Source organism: Carassius carassius, chromosome 12, assembly GCF_963082965.1.
Source record: "Carassius carassius chromosome 12, fCarCar2.1, whole genome shotgun sequence".
NCBI lineage: Eukaryota > Metazoa > Chordata > Actinopteri > Cypriniformes > Cyprinidae > Carassius > Carassius carassius.
This window is the reverse complement of record NC_081766.1, coordinates 10,976,443-10,999,618: the sequence shown is the minus strand read 5'-3', so window position 1 is coordinate 10,999,618 and position 23,176 is coordinate 10,976,443. Positions and strand designations below refer to the sequence as shown.

General features: G+C 36.2%; 1 protein-coding gene and 2 long non-coding RNA genes across 3 annotated transcripts in view; 2 read left to right on the top strand and 1 right to left on the bottom strand.

The window, feature by feature from the left end:
• Positions 1–4,925: 4,925 nt before the first annotated feature.
• Positions 4,926–5,747, bottom strand: LOC132154182 (uncharacterized). The gene is made up of 2 exons (XR_009437097.1): positions 5,609–5,747; positions 4,926–5,142 (listed from the first exon to the last, which is right to left on the bottom strand). It is a non-coding gene; the product is annotated as an uncharacterized LOC132154182 (long non-coding RNA).
• A 1,288-nt stretch (positions 5,748–7,035) lies between these two features.
• Positions 7,036–8,503, top strand: LOC132154181 (uncharacterized). Its single transcript, XR_009437096.1, has 2 exons — positions 7,036–7,819; positions 8,407–8,503. It is a non-coding gene; the product is annotated as an uncharacterized LOC132154181 (long non-coding RNA).
• A 7,150-nt stretch (positions 8,504–15,653) lies between these two features.
• Positions 15,654–23,176, top strand: part of LOC132154783 (M1-specific T cell receptor alpha chain-like) — a 50,970-nt gene continuing 43,447 nt past the window's right edge. The window contains exons 1-2 of the mRNA XM_059563447.1: positions 15,654–16,164; positions 18,962–19,053. Of these exons, the coding sequence (XP_059419430.1) occupies positions 16,070–16,164; positions 18,962–19,053 (187 nt within the window). The 5' untranslated portion in view covers positions 15,654–16,069. The remainder of the gene's footprint in view (positions 16,165–18,961; positions 19,054–23,176) is intronic.

Here is a 23,176-nt window from a genome sequence, read left to right as displayed (position 1 = left end):
TCTCTCTTATTCCAAGGTCACCGTAGCCACCAGATCCAGTCTGTATCCAGATCAGAGGGTCACTGCAGTCACCCGGATCCAGTACGTATCCAGACCAGATGGTGGATCAGCACCTAGAAAGGACCTCTACATCCCTGAAAGACAGCGGAGACCAGGACAACTAGAGCCCCAGATTCAGATCCCCTCTAAAGACCTTGTCTCAGAGGAGCACCAGGACAAGACCACAGGAAACAGATGATTCTTCTGCACAGTCTGATTTTGCTCCTGGAATTGAACTACTGGTTTCGTCTGGTAGGAGGAGAACTGGCCCCCCAACTGAGCCTGGTTTCTCCCAAGGTTTTTTTTCTCCATTCTGTCACCGATGGAGTTTCGGTTCCTTGCCGCTGTTGCCTCTGGCTTGCTTAGTTGGGGTCACTTCATCTACAGCGATATCGTTGACTTGATTGCAAATAAATGCACAGACACTATTTAACTGAACAGAGATGACATCACTGAATTCAATGATGAACTGCCTTTAACTATCATTTTGCATTATTGACACACTGTTTTCCTAATGAATGTTGTTCAGTTGCTTTGACGCAATGTATTTTGTATAAAGCGCTATATAAATAAAGGTGACTTGACTTGACTTAAATTATTCAATGCAATAACGTGTATGAAATACAAGCATTGTATAAGTAACTGTATATCTGTATATCTGTATGCGGTAGTGGTCACAGTTTCACCAGGTTAAGTGCACTCTATCTGTATTGTTAATTTTAACAATTAAATTATGAACCCAGTTAACACAGTTAGAAGTATGCATATTGTGTCATTTGTTCTTCCTAAAAGTGCCTTATTCACAATATGCAAAGAGGATGTAAAGACGCAGCATTTTCCAGACTCAGGTTTGTTTGTTTTAGTTTTCTTTTTTTTAATCTTTTGCTTAATTACATAGATTAGTTTGCTGATGTAGATGTGTTAGACTGCAACACAGAGCTATGTTTATGAAGGGTATGAAAGAACTCCAATATATTTCATAATGTGCATAAGAGAAGAAAATGTATTTATTACATTTCAATTATAACATACTTTGTTTTTATTTTCCTATAATTTTCCGGTTTTAGAAATAAGGAACTAATCAGTCAATGTGATAAATAAGGATCAATCAATGTGAACATACATCTGCTCTGGTTTCTACTGCACTGAATTAATTTGAACATCATTATGTTTTTGTAATTTGCGAAGCCTTGGGATTATGTTATGTAATGTTATACAAATGTCAGAACTCTATATATCAAAGTGGTTGACTCGCTCAGTTACTACGGCATTTGATGACTATGGCTGGACTATGGCTGGTCCTTGGCATCAGCGAGGTTAGATGGATGACAATTGGCTGAATTAGCAGTGATGGCAAGACCATCTTGTATGTGGTAGGGCTGTGCAAAAAATCGAATGCGATTTTCATGCACATCTCACCAGTAAAGACCCTCCTGTAATTAGAAGTATATCTCCAGCACATGCGTTCGGATCAGGGTTGCCAGGTTTTTACAACAAATCCTGCCCAGTTGCTTTTCAAAACTAGTCCAAAACTAGCCCAATCGTGCTTCGAGGTGGTTCCCCGATAAAAATTGCTTCCCGGGGTTAAAATATAAGTTTTTTTAGCAGGGTTGCCTTGGTAAAAATTCGCATTTTAGGGGCTAAATATCACGTTATTTGTATTGGGGTCGCTTCGACCTGCGGACATGAAAAACAACCTCAGACTTGGCAACACTGGTTGGCATTTACTACACCGAGCCGTAATTCACTGACAATCTACACAAAATCGATGTTAAAATCGCAGGCGATTCTTTGTCGATTTTGAAAACGATTTTGTGTTAGTTGTCGGTAGACTACGGCTCTGTGTAGTAACTGCTGCTCCACCTGTACCAGTGGTGCCAAGTCTGCGATTGTTTTTCATATCCGCGGTTTGAAGCAACCCCAATACCAATAACTTGATATTTAGCCCCTAAAATGCGAATTTTACCAAGGCAACCCTTCCAAAAAATGTATATTTTAACCCCGGGAAGCAATTTTTATCGGGGAACCTCCTGGAAACGCGATTGGGCTAGTTTTGGACTAATGGGAAGGATTTGTTGTGAAAACCTGGCAACCCTGATCTGAACGCACATGCTTGAGATATACTTCTAATTACAGGAGCGTCTTTACTTATGAGATGCGCATGAAAATCGCATTCTATTTTTTGCACTGCCCTAGTATGTGGGTCATGAAGAATGGCACGAATGTGGAGTAGGCCTTATCCTACTCAAACGAGTGATGAAAGCACTCCTCGGCTGGAAGCCCATCAATGATCGGATCATCACAGCCCGTTTTCCCATGGACATGCCAAAGTGCCCATGGTGCGAGTTTATGCACCTATGGACAGTGCGGATGACACAGCAAAGGACAACTTTTATGAAAAGCTCCAAGACATCTTCTACGGCATCCTGAATCACGACCTGAAGATCCTGATTGGGGATTTTTAACGGCCAATTGGGCAGTGCCCGTTGAGGACTCGAAACCGTGATCGGTGACCATGCATCATCTGCTCTCATCAGTAACAATGGGGAGTGGCTGGCATGGTTCTGTGAACATAACAGGTTGTGCATCAGGAACATGTACTTCCAACACCAGTGAATCCACAAGAAGACCTGGCAATCATCAGACGGACGAAATTTCAACAAGATTGACTTCATATGCGTCTGCCAAAAGTTGAGGTCATCACAGCACGATACAAGGGTCTACAGAGAAGCAGACATTGGATCTGTTCGTTACCTAGTCGGGCAGATATCAAGCTCAAGCTCTGTAACCAAAGGCATCCCATGCCAAAGAGACCGTTTGCTATAGTTCAAAGACCCCTCCACCACAGATGCTTTCACCCTGCTTCGCCCCTCTTAAAGAGATGGCGAATGTAGAAGACCTCCGGGGAAACCTCAGAGATACTACCACGTAGTGCACCCAAAACGTCACTGGGAAGCATCTAGAAAGATTGAAGGAACAGTTGATCCAAGATCGATCGTGGAAGTTGATCGATGAGAGAAAAGCTTCAAAACTTTAAAGGAACCAGGGCAAAACAATGGCGAGAAGGAAGAAGGAATCCGAAGATATGCCGGGCTGGACAGACTTGTGAAGAAAAGCTGTCGGATGGATAAGAAAGAATGGCTAGAGCATAAAGGTGGAGAAGAGCAGGAAGCTGCTTAAAGAAATGACTCCAAGATCTTGCACTGACTGTTGAACTGACTGGAACAAAGAGTAACTTCAGCATTCCAATCAAGGACAAAAACTGGAAGCTTTTGATTGCCCAAGACAAGCAGAAAAAGTGGTTGATGGAACATTTCCGGGAGACATTCAATCAACCAGATCCGACAACCACATACAAATTTCGATGTGGAGGATGCCCAGGAGGAGCTTAAGGTGAACACTGGTGACATCAGCATCGAGGAAGTGAAGATCGCAATCAAATGCCTAAAGAATAACAAGGCGGCTGGCTTGGATGATATAATGGTGGAATTCTTGAAGTATGGAGGGCAAGCCAGTTTCCGTGGCTGAATGTCATGCAGTGAGCAAATTCATCCTCCGTAGCATTGAGCAGTGCGTTGAATACTGGCATCCGCTAGCCATCAACTTCGTAGACTTCAAGAAAGCCTTCGACAGCATCCAACGCGAGTCCCTTTGGCGGATCCTGTGCTTCTACGGGGTACCGGAGGCCTTTGTCACCATCTTCAAGGACCTGTACCTATGCTCGAGACTGAAAATGGCCACAAAGACTTCTTCGAGATTGTGACTGTGGTCAGGCAAGGATTCATCCTTTCCTCCCTCCTCTTCCTCGTCACCCTTGACTACATCATCTACATCGTCTCAGCGACCTGGATTATGCCAACTTCAATGCCCTCGTTGAAGAAGATAAACTAAAGCTGCACCATGCCACGGCCACACTGGAAGGAGAAGCAGGCAAAGTTGGCCTCAGGATCAGCTCCAAGAAGTCCAAGATCATGCATGTGATCAACACAGCCAAGACATGGGGAGTCACAGTCGGGCCACAGCAATTGGAGGAAGTAGAGAAATTGCCTCCTCGCCATCCATCTCGCTGAAGATCAAGCTTCATCTATAGAGATCGCTAACACATGTGACCAACTGGGCGGCAACGTCATCAGAACGCAAAGAATTATGGGTATGTTTGGCCAGTTAACATGGTCTGGCATAGGAGGCTAGTGTTCTGGCATGAAAATAATGAAAAATTAGGGTGAAAAACAGAATATAATCCTACAAAATGCAGCGGGCTAAAGAAAACATTGTCGGACCATACCGCCTAAAACTAAATCCTAATGCAAAGATGAGATATGACGAGAAAATAAAGAGAATCAAAGGACTCGATCCTTACGAGCAGAGCGACTGGTCAAGGTAACACCCTCCAGCCCAAAAGAAGGGCATGTGAAAAGAGTGTGTTGTGGTGCTTTTGCAGACAGCCTGAAGAGCTTGATGACATGTTTGCTTGCGATAATCAGAACTGTCCTATACAGTGGTTCCATTTAGACTGCGTGGGACTCAGCAGCGCACCAGCCAGAGAAGAGTCATGTGTCTGTGACTTATCATCACCCACAACCTACCTCATACATTTTTAGTTTCTCATCATTTCTATGGACTCTTAATAAATGTAAATGTATTCACATGTTAATGTATTAATCTAAATGTATTTACAATGTTAAATATGTAAAGAAACTGAAATTAAGTTGGTTGTTACTACTATTTAAGTTATGTAATTGTGTTTGCAACCAAAGAACACTGACTTTGCACAATTCGTCCTTAATAACAGGGAGGCAGAATTTCATTCAATCTTTGTTATTTTATTTACAGACATGGCTAAAAAAACATTACATGTGAGAAGAGACATTACAAAATCTTTTGGAAAACAAAAAAAACATTTACATATTAGATGTGAGCATGGTGTATAATTCTAACATGACGCCTTCACAACAATACTTGGACACATATTGGTCAAAGCACAGCACACAACCACAATTTTATCCAGCAAAGTCTTCAGCTCAGTCTCATGAGTGGCGTGGACAGTGCCCGGCGATGGGGGTGGATTCACAGGACCTTCCATCTCAGGTGCAGGTGTAGTGTCTGACAGTAACAATATAAAGAAATTGTGTCATATCACAATCTCTTTTACTAAGGAATCCAGATTAGCTATACACAGGGGGCAACATACACTACCGTTCAAAAGTTTGGGGTCAGTAAGATTTTTTAATGTTTTTAAATGAAGCATCTTCTGCTCACCAAGGCTGCATTTATTTGATAAAAAAAATAATAAAAACAGCAATATTGTGAAATATTATGACAATTTAAAATGACTTTTCTATTTTAATATATTTTAATCTATTTTATTCCTGTAATCAAAGCAGGATCACACTCCAACATTTCATAGGCAGGTTTGCCTGCAAACACAGTGACCAAATAAATTGCAATGTAGCCTAGATGTACAACATTTAAAACTGATTAACGTTATGCTTTAGTACATTGGTAACTTAAGCTCATTTTCTAGCCATGTAATGGTAGTTAACATTTACAGAGAGTAATTGTAACTTACCTATGTGAAAATGCTTTGAACACAAAATCATGTGTAGTGGAGTGCTATCGAAGGTAATCTTGGCCTCCTTACCGCTGCTATCCATGCCATTCGTCGCTTTTTTGTCACCTCTGAAACATGGCTTGTACTATTATTTTTCCAACCTGGAAAACGACAGTTCATAACACAGCAGGTAGACGGCATCTTTAACACTGAGTTCTTCCCTCCATGCAAAGAAGTCTGGCACCTTATGTTTGTGCCATGGATTCCCGAAATGCTTTGCGTTCACCACTGGGAATACGTCATGATGACGACACATTAGCGATCTCTATTCACCTCAATCGTGGTCCCAACAGCCTTCTACCCTAGTGAGACCTGGTAAGCGTCAAGAAGCATCAACAACAAGCTCAACGTTTTCCAGCAGAGGTGCCTGCACCGAATTCTGAAGATACAATTTTATGATCACATCACCAATGAAGAGGTACCTTGAATGAGTGGCACGTGCAAACTTCATAACACCTTCGCCCGAAGAAGACTCCGATTGGCCGGCCACATCTTTCGTATGGAGAACAACTGGATCAACAAGATGGCTATGAGATGGGTCCCCCTTGGTGCCAAACGACCACGAGGATGCCCCCAGAACACCTGGCGAAGAACGTTCATACAAGATCTGAAGACGCTTAACACAGCATGGGACTATGCTGAAGCTCTCGCGAAAGGACCCAATGATTGCTACCAAATATGCTACATAGCATGGGAGGAACTAAGTCTAAGTAAGTATTAATATATTATATTGTATTTTATTATCTTCTACTACATTTTGGATTACCAACTTTATTTTCTCAATAGTAAAGGTAAATCCATTCATTTTTTGTTCATATATAATGAATTTAAGGTACTAAATTCAAGAACTTGAAATGTAACTTACAAGCTGCGCAAATCCAAGCTGATAATGAATGTGGATTTGCGCAGCTTGTCAGTTAACAACAGCTCTGTGTAGTAACAGCTGCTCTATGTGAAATCACTCACCTGATGGAATTTACTGCTGATTAGAGAACCGGCTTTACTGACGAGATGCACATTAATTATCGGCCGATATATTTATCGTGCATCTCTAATCTTGTGTAACATGCATGTGTACTGTATTTATATACTGATATATCAGTCAACTCAAAAAATAAATACTTAAAATTAATCTAACAACAGATTATAGTGCCTGTGTCACTACTACGTTAATAATTAATATTACCTAGTAATTATAATATGTCAAGTATATGTTCAATAGTAAAGCTCTCACTTTTTTCTTAAGCTGGGTACGTACATTGTCACAAAAGCCCTACTGTAAGGTAATTCCAATTATTTAAAGGAATGTTCTGTTTCTAAAGAGTTTTCTTTGAGGTGGTCTTTTAGGTGCCAATTTCTCCATATATTTGTGCTTAGTTATTCTGAAGTGATTCTATCACACAAAGGAGGATGGTTTTTGTTTCGAGTTGTGTCATTGTGGAGTGGGGTACCACAGTGATTCATTTCTGTTTTTGCCTCATACAAAAACCTCACAGAGATTGATTTGCTGCCACTGCACTGAAAAATTCTTCCGAGGCTGTTCTGTCATCATAGATGTGAACACCTCCACTGCAGCTTGGGGTTTCATCTCATGGATATGAATTTTTAACATTAACAGCAGTTTTATTCAAATATGTCTGTTGAGAAGATTGTAGAGATGACAGTATTTCTCTCTCTTCCATGTGAGACAGCCCCTCAACAGAGGCCATGGTTTTTGTACTGAGGTTTTTCACCGTGTTGGGACTACCACAGTGATACATTCTTCATTAGGTGCTGTACAAAATCTCATAACACTGTTATTTCTGTGTATAAACTGTAATGATAAATTTAAACCAATATATGACTGAAAGACTGAACTATCACAGAACTGTTCTCTCAGTTTTGTTGCTTTTGACTTGAAGGCTTTTCTTCCAGCCACTTGTTTGTATGTGAATGGTGCAGACATGGATATATCATGAGGATGGACCGACAGATGGAATTGCCTTCGAAAGAATATCAAACTGGATTTCTTTGACTGGATATTTCACATCATAAGTCCAGATAAGTCTATAGTGTATTTCTTAAGATGTTAGGATACTTTCCATTACCAAAGGATATTGTCAGAGGGCTGACTGAAGTGTGCCGACCCACTAACTTTTGGGAATCCCATCCGTCTCACGGTCAAACCAAGTAAGTAAATCCAATTTTTATTGTTGTTATAATGCAGTTTTCCAAACCATACACCTGATTTTGTGTAAACATAAACTTTGGTCAGTTAGTTGTAGCTACCAGGGCTCAGTTAGGTCAGTTTGTCAGTCCAAAAGCTGGTGTAGGGTCAGGAGCGTTTTTGTAAGGGTTACGGTAGCGGTGGATTTTCAGCTACTGACACCTTAACATTCGGAAAGCCGATAACCCTCAAGGTCGTACCAAGTAAGTAAATTTTTTTAACCGTTCCAAGCGTTTACACCAACATATGTGCTGTAGAAAATAGTGAAAAACCCCATAATATAGCTTGAAACAGTTGGTTAGTTGGTCGTGCTGTTATGTTGCGTTCTGCTTCTGATCACATTATGTTTGAGGACTTGGGATGTTGCTCAAACATTTCTAGTGGAGTAATTTGTTCTTAAGGCTATGGATTTATTTTGTGCATGAATAGATGATTGCAAGACTTTTTCACTGACATCATGAGCATAGTTTTTCAAATGCCACGTGTAGAAAGTATGGTCTTACCAAATGATTGAAATTCTGATGAAAACCGCATATTTTTCTTTGTTCAGAAAATCAACTGAAAACTCCTCCATTACTGTCCATCTTGTCCCCTTTGGAGGACAATGGACCAGATATTTGCCTGGCCGCCGGGTTCTTTCCTGAAGATCAGACTATGATTTTGACTGTGGAAGGTGAAAACAGCCCTGTGAATCTTAACACCAACGAAGCACCCTTGTTTCAATCGACCACAACCTATTATTATGCTGGATTCAGTAAAGATGATAAATCAAAATTGGAAAAATGTGAAATGGATGGACAAACAGCAAACAAAACTCTTGACCCTCCTGTAACAACAGGTTTGTACTTGTTAAATTGATAATTATTGTTTTTTTTTTTTATTTTAAACATGATTTTTTAAAGTATTGTATGTATAATATATATATATATATATATATATATATATATATATATATATATATATATATATATATATATATATAAAGAATTATTTGTTTTGTTCTTCTTTATATTTATTCTGCAGAAAAACCCCAAACACCGACTCAGTTTTGTCCAACTAGTCTTGGTGCCTCAGAGTTCATAGACACTGGTTAGTAATAAAATACATAAGATATTCTACATGTATATCTTGCATTTGTGAATTGATCTACATTGTTATGATTTACAAGATTTAAATAAATGTAATATCAAAGGATGATTATATAATTTTTTTTTCAGGTGTTCCAAAAATGAACTCCATGAATCTTCTTGTGACAGGTCTGAGAATTCTGCTTGCTAAATGTGTTGCAGTTAATGCATTGATGACTGTCAAGGCATTCATATTTTAAAGGTTCAATTCAGACAAATCATCTGAATAATCAAAAATTGCAACTGTAACTTGATCAAATATTCATGCCAAACAAACAAAAGTGATTATAGTCAGCCACAAGGTCACTGTTTATACACTACCAGTCAAAACTTTGGGATCAGAACGATTCTTTATGTTTTTTAAAGGAGTTTCTCATGCTCATCAAGGCTGCATTTATTTGATCAAAAATAAATAATATTGTGAAATATTATTATGATGTAAAATAACATTTTTCTATTTTAATATACATTAAAATCTAATTTATTCCTGTGAAGCAAAGCTGAAGTTTAAGCATCATATCTTCAGTCTTCAGTGTCAGATGATCCTTCAGAAATCATTCTAATAATTTGATGATTTATTATCAGTGCTTGAAACTGATATGCTGCTTAACAATTTTTTTGGAACCTGTGATACTTTTTTATACAGGATTCTTTGATGAATAAAATGTTTAAAAAGAAGTGCGTTTATTTAAAATATAAATCTTTTATAACAATATACACTACACTAAAGTTTGGGATCAGTAAATTTTTGTTTGTTCTTTTCTGAAAGAAATTAAAACTTTTATTCAACAAGGATATATTAAATTGTTAGGAAATGATAGCAAAGATTTATATTATTAGAAGAGATTTATATTTTATATTTTATATTATACTGTTGCTAACATTGATAATTCTAATAATAAATCAGCACATTAGAATTATTTCTTAAGGATCATGAGACACTTTATACTGGAGTAATGGGTTATGGAAATTCAGCTATGCATAACTGAAATAAATTAGAAATGAAAATAGAAACCATTATTTTACATTGTAATAAAAAATTTGGGTGGGTAATTTTGTTTAAATAAATGCAGCATTGATGAGCATAAGAGACTTAAAACAAAACAAAAAAACATTACAAGTCTTACTGTTCCCAAACTTTTGGACGGCAGTGTATATTCTAACTAATAATGTTTCATGGAATGAAAAATATAAATTGTTAAAAAAAAAAACTTTATTGTTAACTTTTAGAAACATTTTTAATTCTTTGGTATAATGTTTGTATTGCTTTGCTATAGTATGTGTATTTTCAGCTTTATTTGCAGATAAGTGCAAGTTAATTTTTTTAATACTTTTTAAAGATTTTTTTTTTTTTACAATACAGCAGTGCATTGTTTAAGACTTTTACATTGTCTAATTGTGTAACTGATAACTATTTGACTTAACTATTGAGACTCTGATCTTTGCATGTAAAAATTATTTTTCAAAAATATGCAAAATAATAAAATGTCTTGATAAAAGAGAAGTTTCATGTGAGTATGTCTAAACCACAGTTTTAACAGCATATTTGCACTGGAGGCAGAGTCTAACCACAGCATCAGATACAGATCAACTGCTCGCTTTGGGTTCCAAGAATAAGTATGTTTTGTCGCTGTGTTTTTTCACCTCTGTTAGAGAGAGAGAAAGAGAGAGAGAGAGAAACAGCTGTTAAGTCTTACAGCTACAGTTTTGGTGGTCGTTTTATTATATAACTTTTATATAAAAAGATTTACAAATAAATATTTTACCAAATAGTTTGTCAAACCACTGTTTTGATGATAGCATTTATGAAAAATAAGTTACTAAGTGTATTGAGAGCACATTTTTTTTAGATGTATTTATAAATCACTTAATTTATTATTTATTTATTAATGAATAGTGTGATGTTCTCAGCCTATTTCATTTAAATGGTGAGCTGAGCTTGCTACTCATCTAAGATTATGAAATTAAGTGTAACTGCCCTCTTGTGGCTTTTAGTGGGATTTTGCCGTTTGTTTTAACAGGCAGACTTTAGTGACCTCTAGTGGCCGAATGAGCCTATGCATCCAGTGTGATTCCGCATATTCCACTTTTTTTTTTTTTTTTGCCTGTGTGTGAACATGCGAGATTGAATTGGCGTAGGCTGCAGACCATGAGCAGGCAGATCTAGGTCCCAGACAGTTTTACGCCCCTGTTGTTCCTCACGCGTCCAGCAGGGGGCGGCTGTAGGCTACAGTATGAGCTATTCAGAACAGACAAAGTCAAGAAGAGACACTAGAGGTTATATAAATTAGAGGTATGTTGATGAATAAGTTATTATTGTTCAGCAGTCATGAAACGTTGCAACATTTATAGTTAAATGATTAGCTAAGAGTCTATGTCAATTAATTGTATTATGTTAATAGGTTTATAAATATATTTATTGACAGTCAGGTAGATGTAAGTAGTAACATTTGCATGTAAAGTTGTTTTCTTAGTTTAAAGAGCTTAGACTTTTGTGTGTGTGCAAGCTATTTTGATTGTTTCTCTTGCAGATTGGAAATGCCTGCATGAAAGAGGTTTGAGCACATATAAATCTTCTTCACGTTATTTTATATAAGCTGTAGTTTATTTAAGACTTTTTAGAGAGTTTCTTCATGTCATATTTGAATGGTAAGTGGTAGTCTGCTTATCATTTATCCCCTTTACTCTCATAGGGCAAAGACATATACCCTGCCAACATGCATGTTATTGCCACAATCCTCTAGCCTACTCTCCAGAATGCATAAATCATACTATTTGTTATCTACCATAACTCAGACGTAAAATAAAATGTATTCTTTATTGGTGTTATGGTTTTTTTTTAGGATAATGCTTTCTTCAAAGTCCCTTTAAGGGTATTCTATAGTCTTTGCTTTCATGAAGGATGCATGAACACAAGCTCAAACTAACCATTATCTGTTATGTGTAAGGCTTTACATTGTGTAGCTCATAAGAATATAGTAATTATTTAACTTTGTGTTTTTTGGTCTTTTATGCTGGTTTTATAGAGGGTGATTTTACCCCAATATCATAAGGCAAAGATAATACAAATGTGAAATGGATTGTCATAACACTTTTTTACACTCCTTGGCCATAACCATTGTTTATTCATCCTTATAGGTACAGAAGCCACTCTTAAGAGAGAACCTCCTTCCAGTCTCCCTTTATAGTAATCAAAGCCTGGTTTTGGAGATGACAAGCACAGAGACATCTTTAGGTCCACAGCTAAGAGATTCTTGATAAACTACATTTAAACAATTGAAATGAAACTAAAACATTGTAATCATTTAATTATGATTCTGCCTGTTTATTATCAGTAAAGAGTTGTCGTATTTGGGCGGGGGTGTCTTCAAATAAAAATGTTTTCTTTCTTTTGAAAGGTAAGGCAGCGGCCAAAAGAATTCAAAGTGGCTTTACACTTTTCCACTGAAGATCAGGAGCAGACAGATCCGATCCACTCTCACCTGACTTCAGTTCTGGACAGCACACCCACAGTGACGTGATCAAATTCATCATGGATTTTTTCCAGAGGTATGTGTCATGTGTTAGCTGTGCTCTGCATGATATCAGATTCACATTGTTTTTAATGTCAGTTAGTTTATCTATAATGTGAGACCATTGTTCTAATAATAATGTTTTTGTGGTTATTATAGAAGAATATAAAACTTTGTGTTTTGTTGTTAAAAGCTAAATAATACTTGGCTAGTTGGGGTGTGTGATCAATCTCAATTCTTTCTCTGGTAGAGTCCATTATCTGTGCCCTGGCTTTTGTGGAAAATCTGTCCATCCTGGAGGCTGAGGAGAAATTTCTGCAAGGGCCTGTCCTTTACAAAAGGTACTGTAAGGATCCTATGAAGGAAACATGTTAGACATGACAGCCTGCCATTATTCACAAATAAGGCAAGGCAAGACAAGGCATTTTTATTTCTAAATCACATTTAAAACAGCAGCTGCTGACCAAAGTGCTGTACAATCAATAAGCGTAAAACGACCAAATACACACACACACACACAAAATACAATACAATACAATACAATAAAACAGATAAATTAGCAAGAGAACATCCTGATGAATAAAATTACATTGATCCAAAAGCCAGAGACAAAAGGTATGTTTTCGGTGAAGATTTAAAACACTTATCATCTGATGAAAGCCTAATGTGTACCAGCACATTGTTCCACAGTAGTGGAGCTACAACAGAGAAAGCACAATATCCTTTTAAAGGGGTCATATGATGTTGCTAAAAAGAACATTTGGTGTAATGAAATTTGTTTATGCAGTTTAAGGTTAAAAACATATTATTTTCCATAAACTGCACATTATTGTTTCTCCTCTATGCCTCGCATTTTTCTGAAATGCGTAATTTTTTACGGCTCATAGTTCTGAAAGCCGAGGTGTGCTCTGATTGGCCAGCTACCCAATGCTTTGTGATTGGCAGAATACCTCAAGCGTGTGACAGAAATGTTATGCCCCTTAACATACTGTGATGCATGTCGCGATCAGAACACCGTTGCGGCAAGACAGAAACATTAAAATCCATTACAAACGAGCCATTTGTTGCATCCAGTGGGGACATAATTATAGATTATAATGTCTTATGCTGTGTTTTAACACATTGCATCATGCTGCTTAAACATAAAAACATGTCTTCATTTGAGATTGGAGAAACAACAAACAACAAGCACTACTCTACACCAGAGGTTCTCAATTCCAGTCCTCGCGTCTCCCAGCTCTGTTTATTTTGCACGTTTCTCTTTGTTAACACACCTGATTCAGATAATCAGCTGGTTAGAAGTGTGCTCCGTGCATGAACTGTGTTCCCATTGACATGGTCCCTACATAGTGTTCATTGCTCCCTACTCTCTGAGCAGGGGAAATCTGTTGAAGTTTACCTCACTTCGTAACATTCATTCATGGATTTGCACTGCGCAGTGTCTTCTCACACACTGACAAGTGTGACATCATATATCTCTCTAAACAAAAAACTATTTAAATTCATGTATCGCACACATTAATGCACTTTGAATTAAACATACTTTGAGCTGGAATCATGGTGGAATATCCTGTGATGTCCACTTTGCAGGGCACATAAGTTAGAATAGAACAAACATCTGAAGCCATATGAGAAACATACAAAATGAGCAGAGCAGGGGGGCACGAGGACTGGAATTGAGAACCGCTACACTTCACCGCTCAAAACTTGCGTTTGAATCATCAGTGGCAAATCCTTTAAATATATGTAAACATACTTACAGACTGTGAGTCAGAACAGCCGGCATTCTAGTCTTCTCTCTCAGGATCAGGAAACAGTCCTCCATAAAATGTGCTGCACACATCTGAATATTTGGGTTGAACTGTTCTGGAACAGTGTTGTAAATGCAACTTAACCACTGATTTCTAGTTGTGTTCTCTTTCGGACGGCCTAACAAAGTATTCTCGCTTTCACATCAAAACAGCATCTCTACAACATGGCGCCGGCGGCAAGAGTGAAAATCAAAGTTACGCCTTTCTTTCTTTGCGTGAACATTTGGGTGGTGTTATGCAAATCTTCCCACATTGTGACATAGACATGTGGGGGTGTGTTTAAAAGAAGCGTTTTAGGGGGGCGTGGACGAGTCTTAACTTTTATAAAGAGACTTTAGTCTTTGCAACTTTACAGATCTCCTTTATGCACCAAGAGCTTGTAACACTCCAAAGAAAAAGTTGAAATCACATCATATGACCCCTTTAACTTCAAACGTGCCAATGGGACAGTCAGCAAAAAACTGTTTGAGGACCTTAAAAGTCTAGAACATTTCTGGTGAACAATAAGATAAGAGATGTATTGTAGAGCCTGGACATTTAGACCCTTATATACCCATACAATAAAACCTTAAATTTAACACTGTATTCAACTGGCAGCCAATAAAGAGAAGTCAGAACAGGCGAGATGTGTTCCCTCTTTCTAGCTCCAGTAAGAAAACCTGGCGGCAACATTTTTGTACCAACTGAAGTAGAGATAGAGAGGACTTAGCCACACCAAGATACAGGGATTACAGTAGTCCACCCTGGAGGACGAACAACCATTTCTTTCTACAACTATCCATCTTTTATTTTATTTTTTATCAGTGACCAGGAGCATTTTAACTGGAGGACTGAACAACACTTAAAAGAGAGTCATCAACGGGAGACATCCTAGTTCACATTTTTAATAAATGGGGTTAATAAATAATATTTTTGTACACAAAAAGTTGTCTTTTTCTTCTCAGATGGCTAAATGACCCTTAGAATTTTAGAAAGGGGAGAATTGTGTTTGTCTTCATAAAATGCTTTGTTCAGTTGCTGTATGGCAACCAATATTGAATACTAAAGCATAAATAAATATTAAATAAATAATTAATCGATTGTCCATATGATTACACTGTATGTCTGATGGGCTAAATATGGCTAATATCTGAATGTAAATTTATATATTAATTCACAACAACATAATATATCACTCTGTCTCCTCTATATATGAACACTTAAAGTGAATATAATTGGGCTACAGTAGATCATGATCATTACATTGCCCATTTGAACAACAGCGCCGTAAATCTGTCTGGGCCCTAGACCTGCATGCTCCAGGTCTGCAGCCTCCCCGTTTAGGGCAAGATTAGCAAAAGCTGTCCCGTTTTCAGTCTGGCTTTACCCCGCTGTTAGAAGACACTTTAGATCACAAAATAAATTGTGTCTTAGCTCTCTGCAAATAGCACAGTTCTATGTTAGTGTCCTAAACTATCCTAAAGGTTTGTTTTAGCTCCATTGAATACAAAGAGGGACTCAATATTAAGTGTTTTGGTCGAGCACAAATGTTAATTTAGAGCTTAAAATACAATAGACATTTTTACTATGTCATTTAGTTTTACTTTGCGTTGACAAAAAAAAAACCGAGTTAAGCATTTGTAAATATTAGCCTATTATTTCAGACGTTGTGTCTAGGTTCACAGAAATGAAGAATAAATAAGGCCATGCTTTACATTACATCTAGGCCAGTAGGACACTGATGTCCATATGAAGAGGTGAGTTACCATGTAATGCTCATTTGAATGATTGTCTTCACCCAAAGTAAAATGTTCTGCTGGGCAGGTGTCATTTTAATTCTCTGGTTTGGATTGATTATTCAGCAAAGATTGACATGCAGGTAAACCCACTGATACATTTAATACACTGTTTCTTACAGAGTAAGTGCAAACACATTCCAGCATCCGATATAAATTGGGAGTAGGGACGCTAAGGTAAGGATTTAAACTGTTTCAGAATTGAATGTATATCAAATTTGTTTCACCACAATTTCACGTTTAAATGTATTAGAGAGGTTTTGGCATCATGATCATTGATGCATGATATTATCAGTGCCCAAGTACTGATGGTGTGAGGACCAGGGGCAGTTCTAGGGTGACTAAATATCTGGGGCTTAGCCCACAGACATCCATGTACACATGTATGTGTCAAAATATATTGGATGTGCTAACTAAGATATATATATATATATATATATATATATATATATATATATATATTTATTTTTTGTTCATTAAATTGTTGCCCTGGAACAGATTTGCATGTCCCAGGAAGACACGACAGCATATTATTATATGTTTAAATATCTACAGGCTGTTTGTAGCCTCACACTGACAGTGTTCAGTAACAAATAGCCTAATTTCAGAAATAACAAAACCAGTATTACAGTGATAAATTAGACACCTGATGCAGCTGCTGTAATTTTTTTTTTTTGCTGTTTGGCCAGTTTACATGTCAAATCAGAAGTACGAGCCTCAATTGGGGGTCCCCTAGTTAGTGAATGACAGTGGAAGTAGATGTTGGATGTGTAGAGAGCAAATCTGCAGTACTAATCGAAATCATTTTAATGCGCATGAAAACTCAATGATGATTCGTAAAGGGTGTAGTAAAAACATTTAGGGCTTTACAAATAAAGATTTTAAAATGCAGGATAAGTTTATGTTCAGCTTACTGTCAGCCTCTTACATGTATGCTTCTCAAAAACAACTAGCGGATATGTATATAAACAGCTTTATAATTAACAGAGTAGAATAATTATGGCTGATAATAATACATGCAAACGTAAAAAAAAAAAAAAAACCTGGCAAGCAGTTACTTATTGCCCAACTTGTTAATGAAAACAAGGATATAATCAAAGAAAAATTAGGAGTTGGGGTAACCTCGAAATCCAAAGGTGATATCTTTTTAAAATTCATTATCAAATGTTTCTAAAATGTTTATTTTCAGAGGCAGACTGCCGGGAACAGCCATTTTAGGAATAGTTTGTGGTTTGGTCTTAGGAGTCCCCTTCATTACTCCTAACGCTTCACTGATTTAGGAGCTACTTTTAGTGCTTAAACGCTTTGTAAAATACTCTTAGAGCAAAAATTTTGAAGTCCTAAATTTAGGATTGACACACCCATTATTTTAAGAGATACTTTTAGGCTTTAGATGTTTTGTGAATACAGGCCCTGGCCTGAACACATCGACATGCCAAGATTCAGTTATAGTCATAGCGCCACCTACTTTCAATAGGAAGTGGCATGTTTAACACTGTGATGCACTATTTGCAACACAGTATAATATGCCATTGTGTGCTAAACACGTTAGAAACATCCTCAGACATGCTAGCAACACTTAAGCATTCTATTAACGCCATCAAACAGAAAGTTGTAGTAACTAATGCATACAATGTCCAATCTGCATCCAAGAGTCCTGGCCTGAAGACATCTATATGCTCATATTCGTTTATAGTTATAGTGCCGCCTTTTGGCAACAGGAAGTTAAGTTTAACACTGTGATGCACAATTAGCAATACAGTAAAATATGCTGTTGTGTGCTAAATATTGCTAGAAATATGCTCAAACATGCTAGTAACAGTTACTAGGTGCTAAAGCATGCTATTAATGCCATGAAATAGGAAGTTGTTGTATCTCATGCATTCAGCTGCAGTGGCCTAATGGTTAGAGAGTTGGACTAGTTACCCAAAGGTCACCGGTTCGAGTCTCTGTGCTGGCAGGACTTGTAGGTGGGGTGGGGGGGTGTGAATGAACAGCACTCTCTTCCACCCTCAATACTCATGGCTGAAGTGCCCTTGAGCAAGGCACTGAACCACCAGTTGCTCTAGTTGCTACATACATAGCTGCCCACTGCTCCGGGTGTGTGTTCACTTCTCACTGTTGTGTGTGTGTGCACACTTGGATGGGTTAAATGCAGAGCAGCAATTAAGATTATGGGTTACCATATACTTGGCAAATGTCAAGACTTTCACTTTTTAATGCCCAATCTACTGCACACATTCTATAATGTGGACTGAACACATCTAAAGGCCAATATTCAGTTATAATTATAGCGCCACCTACTGGCAAAAGGAAACAACTTGTTTCACACTAACTTAAAGATGCAATGTCCGATCTGCCCCTAACGTTATATATTGGGTAAGAGTCCTGGCCTGAAAACATTTAAATGCCAATATTCAGTTATAATTTATAGTGCCACCTTCATGTTTTACACTAACTCAAACATACCATGTTCAATCTGCATCAAATTTCATGGATTTAATAAAAGTCCTTGTCTGAAGATATGTACATGCCAACATTCAGATACAGTCATATCGGCAGTAGCTGGCAGTAGGAAGTTTGGCACAGATAAATGACTTTGACATATTCCTCGTATATTTATCACTTTAAATGCATATTGCCCACCGTTAGCTGTTTTCCTAAACTCACCCGGTGGTGGTGAGCCCAGGTGCGAGGGCCCTTTCATCAAAAATTATATTTTATTATTTTAATATAATTTCATAATTCTAAAATTTAAGGGAAAAATATAAAACATATACAAAAATAGAAGAATATTGAGCATTTTAAGATATGATCTTTGATCTTGAATATTTGGTAAATGAAGATTTTAAACGATCTGTATCTGTATCTTGTGTGAAGAGGTTTTATGTCTGAGAATGCAACACTGTGGACGTCTGGTTCTGGCTCTAAGTTCTTAATGGGATCTGGAACAAAGTTAATTGTGCAGCACAGTGAGTATTATTTTAAATAGCTTTTATTTTTGCTTTATAACATGAAATAATGGCTTGAAACTACTTGTACATTTTTTTATTAAATTTTTTTTGAGGGTAGTGAAATTAGTGATGATGACTTTCGTATCATCATCACTTGTGATAATTCAAAGCATATAACTTAAATGATTAGTTTTGAGAAATGTAGATCAGTTGAAGTTGTTTGCACTAAAGGATATTTGAGATGGTGTTTAGTGTTGTGTGAATGACCAGGGAATCAATAATCTTAATCTTCGGCTCTGGTGCAAAACTTATAGTGGAATCAGGTGAGATTTATCATTCTTTATTGCATTTAAGTTTTCTGTAAAACAAGAAAGTGACATTTATCTACTACTCCATTTATAATACAGCTTCACAAACAATTTATTTTTATTTTGAAAGTATGGAAAAGTACAAACATCAGTCTGCTTGCATTTGATAATATATTAGTTTGCAAATACAATCTTTGACTTACAAAATGATTAACACAGCACATAATAAATGTTTCATTATTATTTTTTTTAATTAGTAAAATATTTTAAATGACAACAAGCAGTGGGAATTGACTAGAAAATATTTTTGAGAATATAAAATGAGATCTAATACAGAATCAGTCCTTAAAATTGGATAAATTGGTGATCATAATGCTTTTGTTAAGCAGAGCGCTGTGAGAGTGCAATGGGGTGAATCAGGTCGTATTTGGCCATGATACCAGATTCATTGTGCAATCAAGTAAGTAGAAAATAATTTGATAAGTCACTAAATTCAGAAGATTACACATGAAACTGATTGAAGGTCCACTGACATTAGAAGATCCAACTGCATACAGTAGCTGCATTAACTGAAAGTGTTTAGTATTCAGTTTACTGTATTTAGTATTTCTGTATGATGGGTTTGAGGCAGTTACAGGAAGTTTATGTTATGGTGTATAACTTTGTGTGAATAGAGGGAATGAAAAGCTTATTTTTGCAAATAAAATGAAACTAATTGTGGAAGTAAGTTTCTGCTCTCTCTAATCTTAAAATCACAAAAAATGTTTATCTTAGAAATGACTTTTAAGTAGTTTAGTATAGTACAACATATATATTGTGAGCATTTTAAATCTACTTATTTTTGTCACAGTTATTCAAAGCATATTTACATATTGCATAATTAAACATTTTATGTTTGTGATTATTTTTAATACATTTATCCTACAAGCACAGAATTCCTAATGGCATTGCCTGGCTATTATCAGAGGTAGAATAAAAACAATCTAAATGTTACATAGAACATGGCACATTTTTGAACAAACAAATCTAACCGAATATTTTAAAGTAAATAAATATGAAATCTCCTCTGATAGGTAGCATGTAGTTTTAGAGATTCTCTCTGATGCATAGGTTAATGTATGGACGTATAGCCATGTGTGAATACTGGCAGCCTTGGAAAGATAATCTTTGGTAAAGGAACCAAACTTTTCATCCATTCAAGTAAGTTTGCACTTCTGAAAAAAAGAAATCAGTTGAAACATCTTCAGAGTTGAAATCCTGAAAAATAAAGGTGGATGCATTTCTGCATTGGTTTAGCTTCATACATTAATCGTACTAGTAGAAATGGTTATTGTAGTGGGGTAGTCAACTGTGTGAATGTTGGTGGTGGAAATAAGCTGATATTTGGTGAAGGGACCAAACTCTTCATTGAATCAAGTAAGTAAAATATTATGTATGTTACAGAAACAGACGAAAAACTTAGAAAACTGAATTAAAAGTAAATAAGTTAACTATATGAATTTGCTAAAATGTTTTGTTTTTACCAATGTTGTTATCATGTGTGTACACTTGAAATATCTTTGAATCAATTAAGCACTGAATATACCTGTAAAAATATCCATTGGGAAAATAATAATGAGGTTTGTAAATGGACATGGAACTGTTTACGGTAACATTTGGGAAGTGGCACAAAGCTTGTTCTAGAAAAAATGTAGGTGTATTTCTTTCCCATCTGGTCAGATTTGATGGTCATTGTTTTGGTTATTGGACTGAGAATGTGATAGTTAAAAGAACATCAACACTGTATTACACAACACTTTGATGTAAAAGTATACAATGACTATTTCCTACATCAGTTTTAAAAATTCTACCTTTAAAGTCTAAATCTTTCTAATATCTAAATATTTCTGCTATGACAAGTAGTGCATTGAGTATTTGATGCAGGTTGTATTACTGTGTGGATGCAAATACTGACAAGTTGTTTTTTGGAAGTGGAACAAGGCTCATTGTTGAATCAGGTATTTGTATTTGAGTATTTGAGTAATTAACATGTGCATGTTGCGTCACTGAATTAGGCAAACTCACACCATAGTAGTCTTTATCTCATTAGATCTTTGGCATGTAAATCTCATTTGATTTATAGTACAGTATGGTCATCCAATGCATCTTTGATGTGAATGGATAGAAACTCTTAAAAAAAAAGGTATTTGTTCATATTGTAGTGCATTGGTTGATTATAACAGGTCTCCAAATAATTGTAGTGATAATAATTGAGTGAAGATTGCATGAAATCATCATGTACAGACAAAATATTTACTTTATCCGCTTATTTTGCTTTCTAAAGTTGCATAAGTTTAGTGACTGAGAACTAATCTGCTGGTAAAGGGTAATGAATGTGGTGTTTTGCACTGTGTGAATGCTGGAGGTGGATATAACAAGCTTTTCTTTGGGACAGGCACAGGTTTACATGTTCAGTTAAGTGAGTATACAGAAAACAACACAAGCTATTATATTTAGATGACTTAGTTTCCATTTGCATTGCACATTAAAATACCAAGAACAATAACGCATTGGCTTCATTTGAGTACTAGTCTGTCAACACCCAAGTTGAAAAGTAATTTTGTAAACATGGACACACCATTATTTTGTTTACTGTGAAAAGTCAAGATATAAAACGAAGTCAAATTATATTTTAAAGGAAGAATGTAACATGAATTCATATTTTAAGCTGTGTTAGACAATATGCAAAGTTAGCAATTAAAGAAATGATACGAAAGAAGGTAAATTGCATAAAATAGCAATTATTTTTATCAGTAGTTATTGTCAGGTATTTATATTTGTGCATTTTTGCTTAATGTTTATACCATGAAAGTGGCCATGTATTTGTTAGCACACAAAACACTGTGTGTCTAGTAGTGGAGCCACATGGAAGATTATTTTTGGAAAAGGAACAAAACTCACAATAAATTCAGGTATGAAAAGATCTAAAAACAAACATACCCAGTCTCATGACACCTTTAGACAATATTGCAATGTAAAAAATAACTGATTACTTAAAATCATAAAAAAATTGGTTTTTTTAAACATCTAAAATGTATACTGATAAATAAATTATTGCCTCAGGTAAGTAGTTTTCAAAGTCTTCACATTGTGTGCCTAGAACAAACAAACCTGTTTTGTTTGTGAAAAAGGGGGAAAAATCTACAGCAAAATTTGTTGAAATCCACCATTCCATTCATTTATTCACCTTTAGTAATGTAAAAGTTAGACCATCTGAACAGGTGAAGTATAAAATCTTGACCATTGCTAAATGGTTTAACTGCTTTTAATATGCATATACTATAACAAATGCCCATACAAGAACTATGCATATGCAGAAAATGACATATTTAAAAGGAATGATTATACTTTCTTTACATTTTTAATAATAAAACACTTCTAAATGTGAACAACAGTTCTCTGCAAATAGATATTTGCATGGGGTATTTGTTATAGGTTGTAGCTCTGTGTGAATACAGGAAATCATAAGATTATATTTGATATATTTATATTTATATCAGGCACAAAACTGATGATCCAAAGCAGTAAGTTCATAAGGATCAGTGATGTTTACTTTTTATAATTTCATTTAGTATTTCCTAGATTAAGAATTGGGCTTGTTTTAATTAAAATGGAGGTAGATAATAGTAAGACATAAGAGAACCAAGTGCTTGTGATGGGTTATTATTGTATGACTACAAGTGGACTGAAGATTATTTTTGGGAGAGGCACTAAACTAACAGTCAATGGCAGTACGTTTATTATTCTCAGCCCTGTTTACTTCAAAGGAATATTTCAATAAGGTTTAATCTATT